The sequence below is a fragment of the Pseudophryne corroboree genome, chromosome 6 (assembly GCF_028390025.1).
Source record: "Pseudophryne corroboree isolate aPseCor3 chromosome 6, aPseCor3.hap2, whole genome shotgun sequence".
In the NCBI taxonomy this organism is placed as follows: Eukaryota; Metazoa; Chordata; class Amphibia; order Anura; family Myobatrachidae; genus Pseudophryne; species Pseudophryne corroboree.
Genome location: NC_086449.1, coordinates 173594195 through 173617416, shown reverse-complemented (window position 1 = coordinate 173617416; position 23222 = coordinate 173594195). Strand labels below are relative to the sequence as shown.

The following is a 23222-nucleotide window of genomic DNA, read 5'->3' as shown; positions in this document are numbered from 1 at the left end:
TAACCGTGTTTTTTTTTTCTTTCTTTATAGTCATACTAGTTACGAGTATACTATCTCTTTATCAACCAGTCTATATTAGCAGCAGACACAGTACAGTGCGGTAGTTCACGGCTGTGGCTACCTCTGTGTCGGCACTCGGCAGCCCGTCCATAATTGTATATACCACCTAACCGTGGTTTTTTTTTCTTTCTTTATACATACATACTAGTTACGAGTATACTATCTCTTTATCAACCAGTCTATATATTAGCAGCAGACACAGTACAGTGCGGTAGTTCACGGCTGTGGCTACCTCTGTGTCGGCACTCGGCAGCCCGTCCATAATTGTATATACCACCTAACCGTGGTTTTTTTTTCTTTCTTTATACATACATACTAGTTACGAGTATACTATCTCTTTATCAACCAGTCTATATATTAGCAGCAGACACAGTACAGTGCGGTAGTTCACGGCTGTGGCTACCTCTGTGTCGGCACTCGGCAGCCCGTCCATAATTGTATATACCACCTAACCGTGGTTTTTTTTTCTTTCTTTATACATACATACTAGTTACGAGTATACTATCTCTTTATCAACCAGTCTATATTAGCAGCAGACACAGTACAGTGCGGTAGTTCACGGCTGTGGCTACCTCTGTGTCGGCACTCGGCAGCCCGTCCATAATTGTATATACCACCTAACCGTGGTTTTTTTTTCTTTCTTTATACATACATACTAGTTACGAGTATACTATCTCTTTATCAACCAGTCTATATATTAGCAGCAGACACAGTACAGTGCGGTAGTTCACGGCTGTGGCTACCTCTGTGTCGGCACTCGGCAGCCCGTCCATAATTGTATATACCACCTAACCGTGGTTTTTTTTTCTTTCTTTATAGTCATACTAGTTACGAGTATACTATCTCTTTATCAACCAGTCTATATTAGCAGCAGACACAGTACAGTGCGGTAGTTCACGGCTGTGGCTACCTCTGTGTCGGCACTCGGCAGCCCGTCCATAATTGTATATACCACCTAACCGTGGTTTTTTTTTCTTTCTTTATACATACATACTAGTTACGAGTATACTATCTCTTTATCAACCAGTCTATATATTAGCAGCAGACACAGTACAGTGCGGTAGTTCACGGCTGTGGCTACCTCTGTGTCGGCACTCGGCAGCCCGTCCATAATTGTATATACCACCTAACCGTGGTTTTTTTTTCTTTCTTTATAGTCATACTAGTTACGAGTATACTATCTCTTTATCAACCAGTCTATATTAGCAGCAGACACAGTACAGTGCGGTAGTTCACGGCTGTGGCTACCTCTGTGTCGGCACTCGGCAGCCCGTCCATAATTGTATACTAGTATCCAATCCATCCATCTCCATTGTTTACCTGAGGTGCCTTTTAGTTGTGCCTATTAAAATATGGAGAACAAAAATGTTGAGGTTCCAAAATTAGGGAAAGATCAAGATCCACTTCCACCTCGTGCTGAAGCTGCTGCCACTAGTCATGGCCGAGACGATGAAATGCCAGCAACGTCGTCTGCCAAGGCCGATGCCCAATGTCATAGTACAGACCATGTCAAATCCAAAACACCAAATATCAGTAAAAAAAGGACTCCAAAACCTAAAATAAAATTGTCGGAGGAGAAGCGTAAACTTGCCAATATGCCATTTACCACACGGAGTGGCAAGGAACGGCTGAGGCCCTGGCCTATGTTCATGGCTAGTGGTTCAGCTTCACATGAGGATGGAAGCACTCAGCCTCTCGCTAGAAAAATGAAAAGACTAAAGCTGGCAAAAGCAGTAGCACCGCAAAGAACTGTGCGTTCTTCGAAATCCCAAATCCACAAGGAGAGTCCGACTCCAATTGTGTCGGTTGCGATGCCTGACCTTCCCAACACTGGACGTGAAGAGCATGCGCCTTCCACCATTTGCACGCCCCCTGCAAGTGATGGAAGGAGCACCCGCAGTCCAGTTCCTGATAGTCAGATTGAAGATGTCAGTGTTGAAGTACACCAGGATGAGGAGGATATGGGTGTTGCTGGCGCTGGGGAGGAAATTGACCAGGAGGATTCTGATGGTGAGGTGGTTTGTTTAAGTCAGGCACCCGGGGAGACACCTGTTGTCCGTGGTAGGAATATGGCCGTTGACATGCCTGGTGAAAATACCAAAAAAATCAGCTCTTCGGTGTGGAAGTATTTCACCAGAAATGCGGACAACAGGTGTCAAGCCGTGTGTTCCCTTTGTCAAGCTGTAATAAGTAGGGGTAAGGACGTTAACCACCTCGGAACATCCTCCCTTATACGTCACCTGCAGCGCATTCATAATAAGTCAGTGACAAGTTCAAAAACTTTGGGTGACAGCGGAAGCAGTCCACTGACCAGTAAATCCCTTCCTCTTGTAACCAAGCTCACGCAAACCACCCCACCAACTCCCTCAGTGTCAATTTCCTCCTTCCCCAGGAATGCCAATAGTCCTGCAGGCAATGTCACTGGCAATTCTGACGAGTCCTCTCCTGCCTGGGATTCCTCCGATGCATCCTTGCGTGTAACGCCTACTGCTGCTGGCGCTGCTGTTGTTGCTGCTGGGAGTCGATGGTCATCCCAGAGGGGAAGTCGTAAGCCCACTTGTACTACTTCCAGTAAGCAATTGACTGTTCAACAGTCCTTTGCGAGGAAGATGAAATATCACAGCAGTCATCCTGCTGCAAAGCGGATAACTGAGGCCTTGACAACTATGTTGGTGTTAGACGTGCGTCCGGTATCCGCCGTTAGTTCACAGGGAACTAGACAATTTATTGAGGCAGTGTGCCCCCGTTACCAAATACCATCTAGGTTCCACTTCTCTAGGCAGGCGATACCGAGAATGTACACGGACGTCAGAAAAAGACTCACCAGTGTCCTAAAAAATGCAGTTGTACCCAATGTCCACTTAACCACGGACATGTGGACAAGTGGAGCAGGGCAGGGTCAGGACTATATGACTGTGACAGCCCACTGGGTAGATGTATGGACTCCCGCCGCAAGAACAGCAGCGGCGGCACCAGTAGCAGCATCTCGCAAACGCCAACTCTTTCCTAGGCAGGCTACGCTTTGTATCACCGCTTTCCAGAATACGCACACAGCTGAAAACCTCTTACGGCAACTGAGGAAGATCATCGCGGATTGGCTTACCCCAATTGGACTCTCCTGTGGATTTGTGGCATCGGACAACGCCAGCAATATTGTGTGTGCATTAAATATGGGCAAATTCCAGCACGTCCCATGTTTTGCACATACCTTGAATTTGGTGGTGCAGAATTTTTTAAAAAACGACAGGGGCGTGCAAGAGATGCTGTCGGTGGCCAGAAGAATTGCGGGACACTTTCGGCGTACAGGCACCACGTACAGAAGACTGGAGCACCACCAAAAACTACTGAACCTGCCCTGCCATCATCTGAAGCAAGAAGTGGTAACGAGGTGGAATTCAACCCTCTATATGCTTCAGAGGTTGGAGGAGCAGCAAAAGGCCATTCAAGCCTATACAATTGAGCACGATATAGTAGGTGGAATGCACCTGTCTCAAGCGCAGTGGAGAATGATTTCAACGTTGTGCAAGGTTCTGATGCCCTTTGAACTTGCCACACGTGAAGTCAGTTCAGACACTGCCAGCCTGAGTCAGGTCATTCCCCTCATCAGGCTTTTGCAGAAGAAGCTGGAGACATTGAAGGAGGAGCTAACACGGAGCGATTCCGCTAGGCATGTGGGACTTGTGGATGGAGCCCTTAATTCGCTTAACAAGGATTCACGGGTGGTCAATCTGTTGAAATCAGAGCACTACATTTTGGCCACCGTGCTCGATCCTAGATTTAAAGCCTACCTTGGATCTCTCTTTCCGGCAGACACAAGTCTGCTGGGGTTGAAAGACCTGCTGGTGACAAAATTGTCAAGTCAAGCGGAACGCGACCTGTCAACATCTCCTCCTTCACATTCTCCCGCAACTGGGGGTGCGAGGAAAAGGCTCAGAATTCCGAGCCCACCCGCTGGCGGTGATGCAGGGCAGTCTGGAGCGACTGCTGATGCTGACATCTGGTCCGGACTGAAGGACCTGACAACGATTACGGACATGTCGTCTACTGTCACTGCATATGATTCTCTCAACATTGATAGAATGGTGGAGGATTATATGAGTGACCGCATCCAAGTAGGCACGTCACACAGTCCGTACTTATACTGGCAGGAAAAAGAGGCAATTTGGAGGCCCTTGCACAAACTGGCTTTATTCTACCTAAGTTGCCCTCCCACAAGTGTGTACTCCGAAAGAGTGTTTAGTGCCGCCGCTCACCTTGTCAGCAATCGGCGTACGAGGTTACATCCAGAAAATGTGGAGAAGATGATGTTCATTAAAATGAATTATAATCAATTCCTCCGCGGAGACATTGACCAGCAGCAATTGCCTCCACAAAGTACACAGGGAGCTGAGATGGTGGATTCCAGTGGGGACGAATTGATAATCTGTGAGGAGGGGGATGTACACGGTGATATATCGGAGGGTGATGATGAGGTGGACATCTTGCCTCTGTAGAGCCAGTTTGTGCAAGGAGAGATTAATTGCTTCTTTTTTGGGGGGGGTCCAAACCAACCCGTCATATCAGTCACAGTCGTGTGGCAGACCCTGTCACTGAAATGATGGGTTGGTTAAAGTGTGCATGTCCTGTTTTGTTTATACAACATAAGGGTGGGTGGGAGGGCCCAAGGACAATTCCATCTTGCACCTCTTTTTTCTTTTCTTTTTCTTTGCGTCATGTGCTGTTTGGGGAGGGTTTTTTGGAAGGGACATCCTGCGTGACACTGCAGTGCCACTCCTAGATGGGCCCGGTGTTTGTGTCAGCCACTAGGGTCGCTTATCTTACTCACACAGCTACCTCATTGCGCCTCTTTTTTTCTTTGCGTCATGTGCTGTTTGGGGAGGGTTTTTTGGAAGGGACATCCTGCGTGACACTGCAGTGACACTCCTAGATGGGCCCGGTGTTTGTGTCGGCCACTAGGGTCGCTTATCTTACTCACACAGCTACCTCATTGCGCCTCTTTTTTTCTTTGCGTCATGTGCTGTTTGGGGAGGGTTTTTTGGAAGGGACATCCTGCGTGACACTGCAGTGCCACTCCTAGATGGGCCCGGTGTTTGTGTCGGCCACTAGGGTCGCTAATCTTACTCACACAGCTACCTCATTGCGCCTCTTTTTTTCTTTGCGTCATGTGCTGTTTGGGGAGGGTTTTTTGGAAGGGCCATCCTGCGTGACACTGCAGTGCCACTCCTAGATGGGCCCGGTGTTTGTGTCGGCCACTAGGGTCGCTTATCTTACTCACACAGCGACCTCGGTGCAAATTTTAGGACTAAAAATAATATTGTGAGGTGTGAGGTATTCAGAATAGACTGAAAATGAGTGGAAATTATGGTTTTTGAGGTTAATAATACTTTGGGATCAAAATGACCGCCAAATTCTATGATTTAAGCTGTTTTTTAGGTTTTTTGGAAAAAAACACCCGAATCCAAAACACACCCGAATCCGACAAAAAAAATTCGGTGAGGTTTTGCCAAAACGCGGTCGAACCCAAAACACGGCCGCGGAACCGAACCCAAAACCAAAACACAAAACCCGAAAAATTTCCGGCGCTCATCTCTACTTTTTAACCCTGAAGGTGAGAAGCCCAACTTAAACATTAACAAAACCATAATGCTAGATGAAACTCTCCACCTCCAGTATTTTGGATTGATAAACTGCAGAAGGATGTGCAAGAAAAGATCAAAAATACAATATTTATTTAAAAGCTTTGAAGTTAGGTGAAAAGGATTTGAGTGTTACTGGATACAATTGTCCTCTCAGCCATTCAGAAGAACAATGCATTTTCTTTCCTCTAGCCAACACTTAAGTGGCGCATAGAGCTATTGGCTAGCAAAGCAGTACTTTTGAGTCAGTGCAGCCTTTCTGACACAGAGCAAGGGAGAAAAGAACTTTCTTCTTTTTAGGGCACTCATTTATAAAAATTCATTGGTCTGTTTGTCCGGTTATGCATTCAAACACCCCTGCACCGACTGGAAAGAAACCAATGCAAGGTGGTCAAGTTGGATCCTGTCCAGGTTTAAGGGGGGTTCGGGTTCTGTTCAGACCTCATGGCGGAATGCGCCAGCCAGAACTTTGACCAAGGAGCCTGTTCTGGGCCTTCCACCAGATGGACTTGGAAGAAAATTCCACAGAGTGGTAATATGGGATCCCAGAAGACATACTAGGGGGTTTGGGTCCTGTTGGACCTGCCATTGGTGTACACTGGGTATCCTTCGAATAGCAACGTTGTTAACAGAAAGAAAACTTTCAACCCATCTCGCAATGGAAAAGTGATTATAAAACTGATCATAAAGAAAAGCTGGGGATCAGTGCTACTGGCGATGCCCCAAAAACAAAAAAACAACACTGGGCAGCCACCTCATGAGTGTGTAAGAAGAGCTACTTGTCACGGTCCGCCGTGTAGCCCATTTCAGATGCAGGTCCTGGTTGCTGCCAGGCGACCGGGACCCTGCCTCTTCTGGCCGCCCGGGCTTCTGGTTCCCGCCCGGCACCTACAGCTGCATGGCCTTTAGGAATAATTACTCTCCATTCACTCCTCAGCTGCTGATTGGACAAGCTACCCTTTATAATCCTTGTTGGACACCCCCTCTGTGCTGGTTAGAGTTTACCTTTTCTGTGTAAACCGCTGGTTATTGTCCTGTGGATACTCTGCCGGAATCCCTGCCTGTCAGTTTCCTGTATCCTGCTCTGGCTGTTATTACCCAGGCTTGGTGTGGCACTTTCCATCTGCCAAATGTAGCTCCCCGGCTGGGAGCTTGCATTCCATCTGCACTGTTAAGACATCTGCACAATCAGAGGTGTATCCAGCTTTGTACCTCATACCTCGGGCAGTGGAGTGGCTCACTCTCAAAAGTCACTCAGAGCAGCTATCTCATAAGTCACTCAGAGAGTCTTCAGTTCCTACTGCTGGAGGTATCAAGTCCAGAGGGCTCCCTAAATACCGGTGCGCGCAACTAGCACTAAGGGAACAGTGGGGAGTTGCTATTGGTGAAAATCCTCTTGAGGGCTCTAGGAGTCTCACCCCAATAGTACTGGAGTTCCCAACAATATCAAGCAAGTCCAAGGGGGATATTCAGTTAGCCCCGATTAGCCGACGATTGTGCGGCTTATTGGCCATTTGTTTCACCTGCCTCTGGCAGGCGAAGCAAAATCCCCGTAAACAGCCCCAGTTTCACCCAAAAACAAGACTGTTTCTACCGAAAACACACAGGTTTCACTGAATGAGCCCCTGCAGCCCCAGCTAGGCTGAGAATGCAGGAGGTCCGCTGCCATTTTCTAGATTGTAGTGGCTGAATGTCTCATCACACAACCGCCCTGAAAATGCTGCCGACTCGCCCCCATTTTCCCCCGCGCTGCCCCCGCAATGCTCCGTTGTCACCTCGGCCCACCTTACGAACGCCTCAGCTTGTCATTCAGACAGAGGCGTTTACACCCACTGCAACCCAAACGCATTCAGCGGCCACACAAGTGTGGGATGGTACCTGTGCATGCACACGGATGCCACCGCTGGGGTTATTGCGGTCTCATCGCTTAGCAATGCAACCTGAATAACCCCCATTATCCAGACCTGTGCTGTCATTCTGAATAAAGTAGTCACTGTTTTCCATAACAACTTGTGGGTAGCTTATTCCTCACCATCATACTGTACCTGCACCAGCTTCTGTCACTGCAATCCTCTCCTACATCTCACTGGGTAAATTTATACATAAGCCTCAGCAAAGCGTGTAAAATCATCTTGGCCAAATCCTCCCCAGTGGAAATGGAAGCATTACAGAACAGTTTATAGACTTTGCTTGAAGAAGAAGTGAATATTCCTGTTTCTTTGACGCAGGGAGGAACTAACTACTATCCCAAGTTATTCTGGTAGAAGATTCATCACAGGGTTTCCAAGCAGTCCTTAATTTGCAGACCAGACAGTTCATTTTTTAAGGCATTTCTGCTTGGAATTGGCACAGTCCATTCACCAACTCCAGGATTTGCAGGATTCCTATCTCTACATTTCTAATACAGATCAACGTCATCATTTCCGACACTGCCAGCTTACCTTTGTCTCTTTCCACATCCCTAAAGGGGATTTGGTCAGGATCCCGGCAGAATTTCAGCAAAGTGCTGGTTGTTCTCGTGCCCTCTCTCAGGAAACACAGAGTTGTAGTATGGCCTTCTCTATATTACAGCCTTGTCACAGGAAAATCAGAACATGCCACCCAAGACAAGACAACTCAGGTGATAGTGTTCATACAAGATCATGGTGGGCTCATCAAAAGTCCTCTCATGCCTTCTCAAGGGTGTAGTATGGTATGCCGGCGGCCTGCATACCGGTGCCGGAATCCCGACCGCTAGCATATCGACAGCTGTGCGAGCACAAATGAGTCCCTTGCAGGCATGGTGGTGCGCTACGCACGCCACGCTATCTATTCTCTCTCCAGGGAGGTCGTGGACCCACAAGAGGGAAAAAAGGTGTCGGTATGCCGGGTGTCGGTATGCCGGGTGTCGGGATTCCGGCGCCGGTATACTGTGCGCTGGGATCCCAACAGCTGGCAAACTGAAGACCACCCCTTCTCAACAGCATAGAGGAAAGTACATCAAAGTGCAGCATCTAGTACACCAGCTTCAGTATCCGCAAATGATTATTATATGATACTTTGTTATTCTATCATAATTAATATTCATATACTGTTAATAATAGTATCTTGTAATAACATGCAGTATAAATAATGGTATATACCATTAACGGAATGCAGTTAATTTGAGATGGACACTAATACATTGGCAGGTGCGAATCTTTACGCAGTGGATGTGCGGGAATATGCTAATGCTGTGCCACCTGGAAATGTTCTGAGACACCCTCCGGTGGCAACAAGATCCAGACAACTGCATACATACACACAGCGGTGATCGCAGATACTTTGATAATCAATCACCTGAGTAATCCTATGCATATATGCCGACATTCTGGCTGCCAAGATGGCAAAGTGGGGGATGCGGCCACGGCATGAGAGTGCGTGGCACGGAGCAGTGATGCGAAATGGGGACGAGCCTGGGGCATGGCAGCGAAATCACGTTATTGCGGTCCTGCCCCCACTACACAATGCCAAGATTACCGGCATTGTGATTGAGCGGGCAGGGTTGCAATGGCGCGATTCAGCGCAAAATGCATCATAGGACCCCGCCGGACAGCGTCAACTGTGGGGGACTTCTGGGGACTCAGGTGGGGGTGGTGCAGCCAGGAGACTTGCCCTCTCTTCCGGGAGGCCGGGAGTGCCACCCGATTTTCGGGAGCCTCCCGTCCATTCCGGGAGAGTAGGCAAGTATGATCCTATGAACATGCAAAATGCCCTCTGGATCTGAGACGTAGGCGCCATGTTTTCTGCATACGGGATTGCACATGTAGGCTGGTCACCATTCCATTACCACACCTAAATGCTCCCTGATTGTCAATCACTGCAAAAAAATCCTCACTGCGAGCCGTATGGCTAAGGTACTTTGATGTATGTGCAGTGTGACCATGACGCATGCAAAGCCAGCCGATAATCATTCAGCATTGTGTACATCTCTGCATCAGTCCCCATACACACTAATACCGATGGCATACCTTTGGTAACATGAAGTGTAGTGTGTCCTAAAGATGACTGGAAACTAGTTAGTCTGTAAATATATTTAATTCAGAACAAAACTCACAAATACATAAAGGGGCATAAACAATTGCCCTGTCATATAATAGTCCCTGGGAACTCCAGATGTCCTCTTGTTTCTTTTAACCTTCAGACTGGGTCTGGGACTCCAGGTCGACAACAAAAAGGTTGACACACCTTAGGTCGACGCCAATTGGTCGACACACCTTAGGTCGCCATGGACAAACGGTCGACATTGACAAAAGGTCGACAGTAACAAGGTCGACATGGAAAAAGGTCGACATGAGTTTTTTATGTTTTTTCGTGTCCTTTTCTTCGTAGAGTGACCGGGAACCCCAATTAGTGCACCGCGTCCCCTCGCATGGTGCCTTCGCTCCGCCTCGCTCGGCACAGATTACCGTTCCAATCGTAGTCCACGTGGATCGTTAAGTATGAAAAAGTTCCAAAAAAGAAAATAATTGTGAAAAACTCATGTCAACCTTTTTCCATGTCGACCTTGTTCATGTCGACCCTTTGTCCATGTCGACCTAAGGTGTGTCGACCAATTGGCGTTGACCTAAGGTGTGTCGACCTTTTTGTTGTCGACCTGGAGTCCGGATACCTTCAGACTATGGGGGTAATTCAGAGTTGATTGCAGCAGCAAATTTGTTAGTAGTTGGGCAAAACCATGTGCACTGCAGGGGGGCAGATAATAACATGTGCAGAGAGAGTTAGATTTGGGTGGGGTGTGTTCAAACTAAAATCTAAATTGCAGTGTAAATATAAAGCAGACAGTATTTACCCTACACAGAAACAATATAACCCACCCAAATCTAACTCTCTGCAAATGTTATATCTGCCCCCCCCCCCCTGCAGTGTACATGGTTTTGCCCAAGTTGCTGACAAATTTGCTGCTACTATCAACTCTGAATTACCCCCAATGATGAACAAAAGGGAAGTATAGGCTCTAACCTGTAAGAACTACAGAACACCAGAGTGACATCTAGACTTTGTTCCTCTAGACCACAGGTTCTCAAACTCGGCCCTCAGGAGTCAGGACCCCACACGGTTCATGTTTTGCAAGTCACCAGTAGTTTTTTAAAATGTGACAGTTGGTGATACACAGTGCACCTGCCAGGTGACATGGAAAACGTGAACCGTGTGGGGTCCTGAGGACTGAGTTTGAGAACCACTGCTCTAGACCACAGGTTCTCAAACTCGGTCCTCAGGACCCCACACGGTGCATGTTTTGCAGGTCTCCTCACAGAATCGCAAGATAAATAATTTTCTCCACCTGTGGACCTTTTAAAATGTGTCAGTCAGTAATTAATACACCTGTGCACCTGCTGGGTTACCTGAGAACCGAGTTTGAGGACCTATACTCTAGACCAGTGGTTCTCAAACTCGGTCCTCAGGACCCCACACAGTGCATGTTTTGCAGGTAACCCAGCAGGTACACAGGTGTATTAATTACTCACTGAAACATTTTAAAAGGTCCACAGGTGGAGCTAATTATTTCACTTGTGATTCTGTGAGGAGACCTACAAAACATGCACTGTGTGGGGTCCTGAGGATCGAGTTTGAGAACCTGTGCTCTAGACATTAAATAAATCTAATGATAATAAAAGTTATGCGTTCTACAGCTAAAAGCAGATGGGTGACAGAAAGTACATACAGCATGAGGTCATCTTGGACTTTCTAAACATACATATTGTTGGTGGATTGTTCGTATTTTCCAATGGCTTTGGGGGAATTAAACCTCTAGATTTCTCATTATATATAAATATCCTCATTAAAGACATTATCTACAACAGTGTGTATAGTTGTTCCTTGTCTGTGTTTGGTAGGATACAGTCATACAATACTAATTTAAAGATCACTCTTCACATTTTCCGGCTTCTCCTCGGAATTCTGAGTTTCCTCTTCAACTGATTCCGGGCACTCAGAGCACTGTTCGCCACTCACAGCTTCTTCATCCTCATCTCTTTAGGAAATTAGAAAATGCATTATAATAAGTACTGTAAAAGGGGGGGCAGTTCTAAAAGCTGTGTGTTTCTAGACAGTAATTCCAATATTGAAAGGAAACTAATTATTTGAGGGTTCTATAGGTTTGTGTTGCCAATGCCATGCAGCTAGTTATAATAGGATTTTAATACCTACCGGTAAATCCTTTTCTCTAAGTCCGTAGAGGATGCTGGGGTCACTTCAAGAACCATGGGGTATAGACGGGATCCGCAGGAGACATGGGCACTTTAAGACTTTCAAAGGGGTGTGAACTGGCTCCTCCCTCTATGCCCCTCCTCCAGACTCCAGTTATAGGAACTGTGCCCAGGGAGACGGACATTTCGAGGAAAAGGATTTATTGTTAAACTAAGGTGAGATACATACCAGCTCACACCTCAAGCACACCGTACAACACGGCATTTAACACAACGCAAGTCAACGGCATGAACAACATCAGCAACAGGCTGACCATAAATGTAACACCACATGTGTGTAACCACAACTAACAACTGCAGATACAGTACGCACTGGGACGGGCGCCCAGCATCCTCTACGGACTAACAGAAAAGGATTTACTGGTAGGTATTAAAATCCTATTTTCTCATACGTCATAGAGGATGCTGGGGTCACTTCATGAACCATGGGGTTTATAGCAAAGCTCTAGAACGGACGGGAGAGTGTGGATGACTCTGCAGCACCGATTGACCAAACATGAGGTCCTCATCAGCCAGGGTATCAAACTTGTAGAACTTCGCAAAGGTGTTTGAACCCAACCAAGTAGCCGCTCGGCAAAGCTGTAATGCCGAGACCCCCCCGGGCAGCCGCCCAGGACGAGCCCACCTTTCTGGTAGAATGGGCCTTCACCAATTTCGGTAACGACAATCCAGCCGTAGAATGAGCCTGCTGAATCGTTTGACAGATCCAGCACGCAATAGTCTGCTTGGAAGCAGGAGCCCCAATTTTATTGTGATCATACAGGACAAACAGAGCCTCTGTTTTCCTAAACTGAGCCGTTCTGGCGACATAAATTTTCAAAGCTCTTACTACATCGAGAAACTTCGATTCCAGCAAGGCGTCAGTAGCCACTGGCACCACAATAGGTTGGTTCAAGTGGAACGACGAAACCACTTTTGGCAGAAACTGCTGACGAGGCCTCAACTCTGCTCTATCTTCACGGAAGATCAAATAAGGGCTCTTGTGAGACAAGGCCGCCAATTCAGACACCTGCCTTGCGGATGCCAAGGCCAACAGCATGACCACTTTCCAAGTAAGGAACTTCAACTCTACCTTCTGTAAAGGTTCAAACCAATGAGATTGAAGGAATTGCAACACCACGTTAAGCTCCCATGGTGCCACAGGGGGCACAAAGGGAAGTTCGATGTGCAACACACCTTTCACGAAGGTTTGAACTTCTGGAAGGGAGGCCAATTGTTTTTGGAAGAAAACCGATAAAGCTGAAATGTTAACTTTAATTGAGCCCAACTTTAGGCCCGCATGCACACCGGCTTGTAGAAAATGGAGAAAACGTCCTAACTGAAATTCTTCCGTAGGAGCCTTCTTGGATTCACACCAAGACACGTATTTTCTCCAAATACGGTGGTAATGTTTAAATGTTACTCCTTTCCTGGCCTTGAATACGAGTGGGGATGACTTCCTTGGGAATACCCTTTCGGGCTAGGATCCGGGGCTCAACAGCCATGCGGTCAAACGTAGCCGCGGTAAGTCTTGATACACACATGGTCCCTGCTGCAGCAGGTCCTCGCGAGGAAGAAGAGGCCGACGATCTTCTATAAGCAACCCCTGAAGTTCTGGATACCAAGCCCTCCTTGGCCAGTCTGGGGCAATGAGGATTGCTCGAACCCTTGTTCTTCTTATGATTTTGAGAACTTTTGGTATCAGTGGAAGTGGAGGGAAGATATATACCGACCGAAACACCCACTGGGTTACCAGTGCTTCCACTGCTATTGCTTGAGGGTCTCTTGACCTGGAACAATATCTCTGAAGCTTCTTGTTGAGATGAGATGCCATCATGTCTACTTGAGGAACTCCCCAAAGACTTTTCACCTCTGTGAAGACTTCTTGGTGGAGTCCCCATTCTCCTGGATGGAGATCGTGTCTGCTGAGGAAGTCTGCTTCCCAGTTGTCCACTCCCGGAATGAAAATTGCTGACAGAGCTCTTGCATGCCTTTCTGCCCAGAGGAGGATCTTTGTTAAACCTCCAAGCCGTCAAACGAAGTCGCGGTAAGTCTTGGAACACGCACGGCCCCTGCTGTAATAGATCCTCCCTCAGAGGAAGAGGCCAGGGATCTCCTATGAGTAATTCGCGCAGATCCGGATACCAAGCCCTCCTTGGCCAGTCTGGAACAATGAGGATCGCTTGAACCTTTGTTCTTATTATGATCTTTATCACTTTTGGAATGAGTGGAAACGGAGGAAACGCGTACACCGCCTGAAACACCCACGGTGTCACCAGGGCATCCACTGCTAGTGCTTGAGGGTCTCTCGACCTGGAACAATATCTCTGAAGTTTCTTGTTGAGGCAAGACGCCATCATGTCTATTTGAGGAATTCCCCAAAGACTTGTCACTTCTGCAAAGACCTCTTGATGAAGACCCCACTCTCCTGGATGGAGATCGTGTCTGCTGAGGAAGTCTGCCTCCCAGTTGTCCACTCCGCCCAATGGAGCACCTTTGTGGCCTCTGCCATTGCCGCTCTGCTCTTTGTTCCGCCCTGGCGGTTTATGTACGCTACTGCTGTTATGTTGTCCGACTGAATCAAGACGGGCCGATTGCAAAGAAGATGTTCCGCTTGCAGAAGGCCGTTGTGAATGGCCCTTAACTCCAGAACGTTTATGTGTAGACACATCTCCTGGCTTGACCATCTTGCCTGGAAGCTTTCCCCCTGCGTGACTGCTCCCCAGCCTCGGAGACTCGCATCCGTGGTCACTAAGATCCAGTCCTGGATCCCGAACCTGCGTCCTTCTAGGAGGTGAGAGCTGTGCAGCCACCACAGGAGTGAGATTCTGGCATTGGAAGACAAGGTTATCCTTCGGTGCATGTGCAGATGGGACCCGGACCACTTGTCCAACAGGTCCCACTGAAACACTCTGGCATGGAATCTGCCAAACTGAATGGCCTCGTAGGCCACCACCATCTTCCCCAGCAACCGACTGCATTGATGGATCGATACTCTTGTTGGTTTCGCAGTTGTTTGACCAGGTTCTGAATTTCCAGAGCCTTTTCCACTGGAAGAAAGACTCTCTGTAATTCTGTGTCCAGAATCATTCCCAAAAACGACAGCCGTCTCGTCTGAACCAACTGTGATTTTGGCAAGTTTAGGAGCCAACCATGCTGCTGAAGAATTGTCAGGGAGAGTGTAATGTTCTGCATCAATTGGTCCCTGGATCTCGCCTTTATCAGGAGATCGTCCAAGTATGGGATAATCGTGACTCCTTGCTTGCGTAGAAGTACCAACATTTCGGCCATTACTTTGGTGAACCCTCGGAGCCGTGGACAGACCAAACGGCAACGTCTGAAATTGGTAATGACAATCCCGAACTGCAAACCTCAGGTAAGCTTGATGCGGGGGATAAATTGGAACATGCAAGTAGGCATCCTTTATGTCTACCGACACCATAAAATCCCCCTCCTCCAGACTGGAGATCACTGCCCGGAGAGATTCCATCTTGAATTTTAATTTTTTTAGATAGAAATTGAGGGATTTGAGGTTCAGGATTGGTCTGACTGAGCCATCCGGCTTCGGGACCACGAACAGGCTCGAATAAAAGCCTTCTCCCTGTTGTGATCGGGAAACCCTGACAATAACTTGATTGTGACACAATTTTTGTATTGCGGCGCATACCACCTCCCTGTCTGGAAGTGAAGCTGGTAAGGCTGATTTTAAAAATCGGTGAGGGGGGACGTCTTGAAACTCCAGTTTGTCCCCTTGGGACACTATTTCTAAAACCCATGGGTCCAGGGCCAAACGAGCCCAGAACTGACTCAATAGCCTGAGACGTGCCCCCACCGGTGCGGACTCCCGCAGAGGAGCCCCAGCGTCATGCGGTGGACTTGGCAGAAGCCGGGGAGGACTTCTGCTCCTGGGAACCAGCCACGTCCGGTGATCGTTTACCTTTTCCCTTTCCTCTAGTAGCAAGGAAGGAAGACCCTCGGCCCTTTCTGTATTTATTGGGCCGAAAGGACTGCATCTGATAGTGGTGTGCTTTCTTTTGTGGTGCAGGCACATAAGGTAAAAATGATGACTTACCCCCGCGGTAGCCATAGATGCCAAATCAGCGAGGCCGTCACCCAACAACACACCACCTTTATACGGTAGAGACTCCATAGCTTTCTTAGAGTCAGCATCAGCATTCCATTGATGAATCCACAATGCTCTCCTAGCTGAGACTGCCATGGCATTGGCCCATGATCCCAAGAGGCCAATATCTCTCGCAGCTTCCTTTAGGTAGACTGCTGCGTCCCTGATATGACCTAGTATCAAAAGAATGTTATCCCTATCCAGGGTATCCATTTCAGATGACAAGTTATCTGCCCATTTTTCGATAGCACTACTCACCCACGCAGATGCAATGGCTGGTCTGAGTAGCGTACCCGTGGTGACATAAATGGATTTTAATGTACTTTCCTGTCTACGATCTGCAGGGTCCTTTAGGGCTGCCGTGTCAGGGGACGGGAGAGCCCCCTTTTTGGACAGCCATGACAGAGCTTTGTCCACAATGGGGGGTGACTCCCATTTTTCCCTATCCCCAGAGGGAAACTGATATGCCACTACAATCCTTTTGGGAATCTGAAACTTCTTGTCAGGACTTTCCCAAACCTTTTCACAGAGCGTGTTCACAGGGCCGAAACTATGATTTTCGTAACCCGGGGCAAGGCATGAATTTGGCGCCCCCCTCCCGCTTCTGTAAAATTGCCTCCCAGCAGCGTGTTCTATTATGTGCCCCCTGTGTGTCCCCATATGTTACATTACATCATTACACTACATGCCCAATACGCTGCACTGCATCACTACACACTGTACTACACCACAAAACATGCCCCTATACGCTGCACTACACTAAATACCCTATATGCTACACTTCACACACACACACACACACACACACACACACACACACACACACACAACTGCAGCTATGAGGAAAGCAATTAGGACCCAGTGGAGTTCAGAAACTTGGGCCCAAAAATGTAGTGTATCAAATGGGGAGGCACAGGGGTTTCAGAGCAGCCAGCAGATAACACAAGTGACTGCCTCAAAATGGTGCCTTAGTTCTCACACTATAAGGCAGTCCAGTAACACATACACTAACAGCGAAAACTGGGGGCAGCCACTGGGGCTGGAGACTCACCACCAAAGCACAGTACAGCAGGAGGAGGCAGAGAGGACTGCGGGCTGTGCCTCATGGAACCCTGATCAGACAGCAGAGCAGGCCGTGCACACAGCGGGAGATAGAGCCGCAGGAAGATCCTGACAGAAGACTCGACATCAGGAGGGCATCATACAGCAGCATGTGAGAGGAAAGTCCGTGATGGGCAGCAGGAGGGAAATCTTCCTTCTCATTCATTTTCTTCACTGTGCTTCCCGCTGTCCCTCCACAGCTGCCTCCTATACCCGGAAATCCCGCTGCAGTCAGATGAGGGGAGGGGAGGCGGAACATCTGAAGGGCAGACTCGGACGCGCTGACTGCACCCGTGATCAATGTCTACGGCATCACTGCTGCAGCGGTAGGTCGGTGACAATCAGGGTGGATGCGCATTGCGCGCCCCCTCAACACCGGCGCCCGGGTCACATGCCCCCTTAGCCCCCCCTAGTTACGGCCCTGGTGTTCAGTTCATGAGAGGGAGGAAATGTTACCTCAGGTTTCTTCCCTTTATACATACAGACCCTAGTATCAGGAACAGTAGGGTCCTCAGTGATATGTAATACATCTTTTATAGCCACAATCATGTACTGAATGCTCTTTGCCAGTTTTGGATCTAAACTGGCATCACTATAGTCGACACTTGAATCAGTGTCCGTGTCGGTATCTGTGTCTGCCAGCTGGGCAAATGAACGTTTTTGTGACCCCGAGGGGGTCTGGACTTGAGACAACACATCCTCTACGGATTTCTTCCAAGCCTGGCTCTGAGACTCAGATTTATCGAATCTTTTATTTATCAGAGCCACATTTGCATTCAAAGCACTCAAAACATTCACCCAATCAGGCGTCGGCGGTGCCGGCAGGGTCACTCCCACAGCCATTTGTGTCCCTAACATAGTCTCCTCCTGGGAAGAGCACTCCGCCTCAGACATGCCGACACACGTGCACCCACCACACGCAGATACACTGGGCCTATAGGGGACAGACCCACAGTAAAGCCTGTCAGAGAGACACAGAGGGAGATATTGCCAGCTCACACCCCAGCGCCCAAAACCGGTCTGAAAACACTACAGAAAATGTCCCAGACCTGCAGCGCTTTTATAAATTATATATAAAATGCACCGAAATCACTGTGCCCCCCCATTTTGCACCCTGTTACTTGTACAGTAGTGTGAGGAAGGACCAGCGTCTCTGCAGCCTTGTGGAGAGAAAATGGTGCCGGGCTGTGTGCTGTGAGGGCTAAGCCCCGCCCCTGTAATGGCGCGCTTCAGACCCGCTCTTTTTTAAACTTTATACTGGCGGGGGTCCAGACAATGCCCTGGCACTATGTCCGCTCTTGCCAGTGAGTTATAGAGGTTAGAAATGCTGCCCAGGGTGCCCTCCCCACCCCCGTGCCCTGCACCCTGTAGTGCCTCTGAGCGTGGGAGCATGGCACGCAGCGCGGCCGCTGTGCTGTACCTCAAAGCCGTCACTGAAGTCTTCTGATCTTCTACTCACCCCTTCTTCTGACTTCTGGCTCTGCAAGGGGGGTGACGGCGGGCTCTGGGAACAAGCATCTAGGCGTACCAAGCGATCAGACCCTCAGGAGCTAATGGTGTCGTGTAGCCAAAGAAGCAGAGCCTTTAAACTCACAGAAGTAGGTCTGACTTCTCTCCCCTAAGTCCCACGAAGCAGGGAGTCTGTTGCTAGTAGTTCTCCCTGAACATAAAAAACCTAACATAAAGTCTTTTCAGAGAAACTCAGTAGAGCTCCTCAGTGTGCATCCAGTCTGCCTGGGCACAGATTCTAAACTTGAGTCTGGAGGAGGGGCATAGAGGGAGGAGCCGGTTCACACCCCTTTGAAAGTCTTAAAGTGCCCATGTCTCCTGCGGATCCCGTCTATACCCCATGGTTCTTGAAGTGACCCCAGCATCCTCTAGGACGTATGAGAAATATATATACTACATAATGGGGTACATTCAATTAAGATCGAAACTGCCGTTTTGTCAAAAAGACGGCAGTTTTCTATTTTTTCAGGTCGGAAAGGGGTTCCGACCTATTCAGTCCCCAGCATTTTTATTCGACAAGTCTGGGAATTCGACTTGTGGAATAGTACGTGAATTGGCGGTATAGCTGCCGATTCACGTACTTCTGAGGAAACGGGGTCAAATTCGACAGGTTTTGGCCCTGTTTCCAACCATCTCAGTTCGACTTAAAAAAAAGTCGAACTGAGATGAGGGACCTGAGAGGAGGAGAGGGGGGAGAGCCGCGGGCAGACGGGGGACAGCAGCGCTACAGCACAGCGCTGCAGGAGGATGTGTCATAGCCGCAACTCACGGCAGCGTCCACCCAGCTCCAGCAAGTGAGGTCCCGCTTGCTGGAGCCGGGTGGACACTGCCGTGCGATCTGCTGTTTGTGCCCACTCTTCACCTATTGGACCTTTGGAGGACTTATACCTGGACCAAGTCCCCTACACTGCATGAATCCGGATCCCGTTTCAGGAGAACTTTTCCTACCGTGGAACTTTTCTACACAGCCAACCAAGGGAAAGCCTTCTGAGGATGCCTACCGCTTAAACGCCTTGAGAACAGCTGGTGGTAAATATCATACACGGTGTGTTTTATATGGGATACTCAGAACGAAGGGGACTGTTAATTGGAACAGGTTAAATTAACTGCCTAGATCCATTTTCATATTGGAATTGAGAGGGGCACAGCTCACTTGAGATATCTACCTTTTTCCATTTTTTATTCATTTTTAAATTCAACATTTGTATGTATATACATTTTTTTTATGATCTATTAAATCATGTGATAATGTTTTGACCTACCTCTCTCATTTATGACCATATAGCGCTACAGTTGTTTGTGGACGCTGCTGTGAGGTCTGGCAGCTGTGCCACATCCTCCTGCAGCGCTGCTGTCCCCCGTCTGCCCGCAGCTTTCCCACATCTGCCCGCGGCTCTCCCCCTCTCCGTTCCCTCATCTCAGTTTGACTTTTTTTTAAGACGAACTGAGATGGTCGGAAACGGGGCCAAAACCTGTTGAATTGAGATGGGCATTGAATAGCCCTTGTCGGATCCATTCCGACAAATGCATGTTGGAATGGATCCGACCCTAATTGAATATACCCCAATGGCTGTAGCCTCCACTGTATGTGATAGTCCATTTATACAGCACAACACAGTATATAGGGCCTGTTTATCAAATAATATTTTCAGGATATCCCCAAAATATTAAATCTTAACCACAAATATTAATTATAACCTGAATGTAACATCAAGGGTAATATCTCCGATATCTGCCACAGTTCCTCCATTTCCGACAGTAGAAGCAGCCCTCATGGGTGGCAGTGGGGGCTGCTATGCTGTCAGGTTTACTAAGTGTCGGAATGTGAAGTATAACATCATCTTCAGATGGCATTAGCTGTGGTAGCCTATGAGCCACACTTGGCAGAATTTATTGGGAAAGGGTACCCTAGGGATCTCCCTGGTTATGTCCGCCACACATGTATGGTCAGTAGATTACATATGTGCAATAGTATTGCAGGGTCCTGAAAAAGGAGTAGTGTGTTTGCATTTGTACATCACAGAGACTAGTGCCTTTCAGAGCCCTTATACCTGCACGTTTTTTAATACATTTGGGCAGTATATAATATCAATTATTGTATCTAAAACCTGATAATTGCTAAATATGCCTCTATAAGAGACGTAGAAGGGCTGCAAGAGCATGTGGGCCTAAAGACGCCTTTTAGGATGGAATATCAGTGGTGAACAGTGAGCAAAGTGACTTTCTCTACATCCTAGTTTTCCTTTTTTTGTATAATATGTTTTTTAGAAGAGGACACGTTAGTTCTAGTCTTGTTTATGTGTGGATTTGGATGGAGATAATAATAATAATTTTATTTATATAGCGCTCTTTCTCTAATAGGACTCAAGGCGCTTAACAGATACATAGCATAATATAGTACAGAAAATAATAAAGTACAGAACAGCTTTTTATAAAATACAGAAGCATGAAGATACTAAAGGGACATTATAGAAATGCTTGAGTAAACAGGAAAGTCTTGAGTCTACTTTTGAAGGATTCTATAGTTAAGGCCTCTCGCACTGTGGTGGTCATTCCGAGTTGTCCGCTAGCTACATTCGTTTGCTGTGCAGCGATGAGGCAAAAAAATGGCACTTCTGCGCATACGTATGCGGCGCACTATTACAACGAACTATGTCGTTTTACACAGGGTCTAGCGATGCTTTTCAGTCGCACTGGCAGCCGCAGAGTGATTGCCAGGAAGAGGGCGTTTCTGGGTGTCAACTGACCGTTTTCAGGGAGTGTTCGGAAAAACACAGGCGTGGCTGGGCGAACGCAGGACGTGTTTGTGACGTCAAATCAGGAACTGAATGGTCTGAAGTGATCGCAAGTGCTGAGTAGGTTTGAAGCCACTCTGAAACTGAACAAAATTATTTTGTAGCTGCTCTGCGATCCTTTCGTTTGCACTTCTGCTAAGCTAAAATACACTCCCAGTGGGCGGCGCCATAGCGTTTGCACGGCTGCTAAAAACTGCTAGAGAGCGATAAACTCGGAATGACCACCTGTGTGGGGAAGTGAATTCTATAGAGTCAGAGCCACATGACTAAAAGCTCGACCCCCAGATGAATTATGGAAGAATCTAGGTACTGCTAAAAGTCCTTCATCTACAGATCGCAGTAATCGAGTGGGGCAGTATGGGATCAGTAGCTGCTTCAGGTACCTTGGGCCCTGGTCATGTAGTGCTTTGAAATTCAGTAAGCCAATCTTGAAGATGATTCGCCATCTTACAAGCAGCCAGTGAAGGGAGTAGAGGATGGGTGTTATATGGCTAGAACGGTCACAGTGAACATTCACATTTACAAAGGGGAAGAGGCAGTTGGATGGGCAAATGCTGGATTTCTAGAGGGGAGGCTGTTTTTAAATGCTTGATTTTAGAGTGTGTGTTGGCAGCCAATGAATGGGCATAATTAGTACTTATCGAGCTATAGTCTGTCTCATACAAAATGCAGTGTATATACAGTGCATCCGGAAAGTATTCACAGCGCTTCACTTTTTCACATTTTGTTATGTTACAGCCTTATTCCAAAATGGAATAAATTAATTTTTCCTTCAAAATTCTACACACAATACCCCATAATGACAACATGAAAAAAGTTTTTTTGAGATTTTTGCAAATTTATTAAAAATAAAAAACTAAGAAATCACATGTACATAAGTATTCACAGTCTTTGCCATGAAGCTCAAAATTGAGCTCAGGTGCATCCTGTTTCCACTGATCATCCGTGAGATGTTCCTATAGATTAATTGGAGTCCACCTGTGGCAAATTCAGTTGAGTGGACATGGTTTGGAAAATGGCACACACCTGTCTATATAAGGTCCCACACTTGACAGTGCATGTCTGAGCCCAAACCAAGCATGAAGTCAAAGGAATTTTTGTGTACTCTTCCCCAGATTTGTGCCTCGAGACAGGATTGTCTCGAAGCACAAATCTGGGGAAGAGTACACAAAAATATCTGCTGCTTTGAAGGTCACAATGAGCACAGTGGCCTCCATCATCCATAAATGGAAGAAGTTTGGAACCACCAGGACTCTTCCTAGAGCTGGTCCAGCCATCTAAATTGAGCGCTCGTGGGAGAAGGGCCCTAGTCAGGGAGGTGACAAAGAACCTTCCAGAAGGACAACCATGTCTGCAGCAATCTACCAATCAGGCCTGTATGGTAGAGTGGCCAGACAGAAGCCACCCCTAAATAAAAAGCACATGGCAGCCCATCTGGAGTATGCCAAAATGCACCTGAAGGACTCTCAGACCATGAGAAACAAAATTCTCTGGTCTAATGAGACAAAGATTGAACTCTTTAGTGTGAATGCCAGGCGTCATGTTTGGAGGAAACCAGGCACCGCTCGTCACCAGGCCAATACCATCCCTACAGTGAAGCGTGGTGGTGGCAGCATCATGCTGTGGGGATGTTTTTCAGTGGCAGGAACTGGGAGACTAGTCAGGATAGAGGGAAAGATGAATGCAGCAATGTACAGAGACTTCCTGGATGAAAACCTGCTCCACAGCGCTCTTGACCTCAGACTGGGGCGACGGTTCATCTTTTAGCAGGACCATGACCCTAAGCACACAG

The 23222-nt window shown here is 47.6% G+C and overlaps 1 protein-coding gene across 3 annotated transcripts in view; it reads right to left on the bottom strand.

The window, feature by feature from the left end:
- Positions 1-11271: 11271 nt before the first annotated feature.
- LOC134936845 (disintegrin and metalloproteinase domain-containing protein 9-like) overlaps positions 11272-23222 on the bottom strand; it is a 211728-nt gene continuing 199777 nt past the window's right edge. For all 3 annotated transcript variants that reach the window (XM_063932126.1, XM_063932127.1, XM_063932128.1), the window contains one exon: positions 11272-11688. In XM_063932126.1, the coding sequence (XP_063788196.1) occupies positions 11574-11688 (115 nt within the window). In that variant the 3' untranslated portion in view covers positions 11272-11573. The remainder of the gene's footprint in view (positions 11689-23222) is intronic.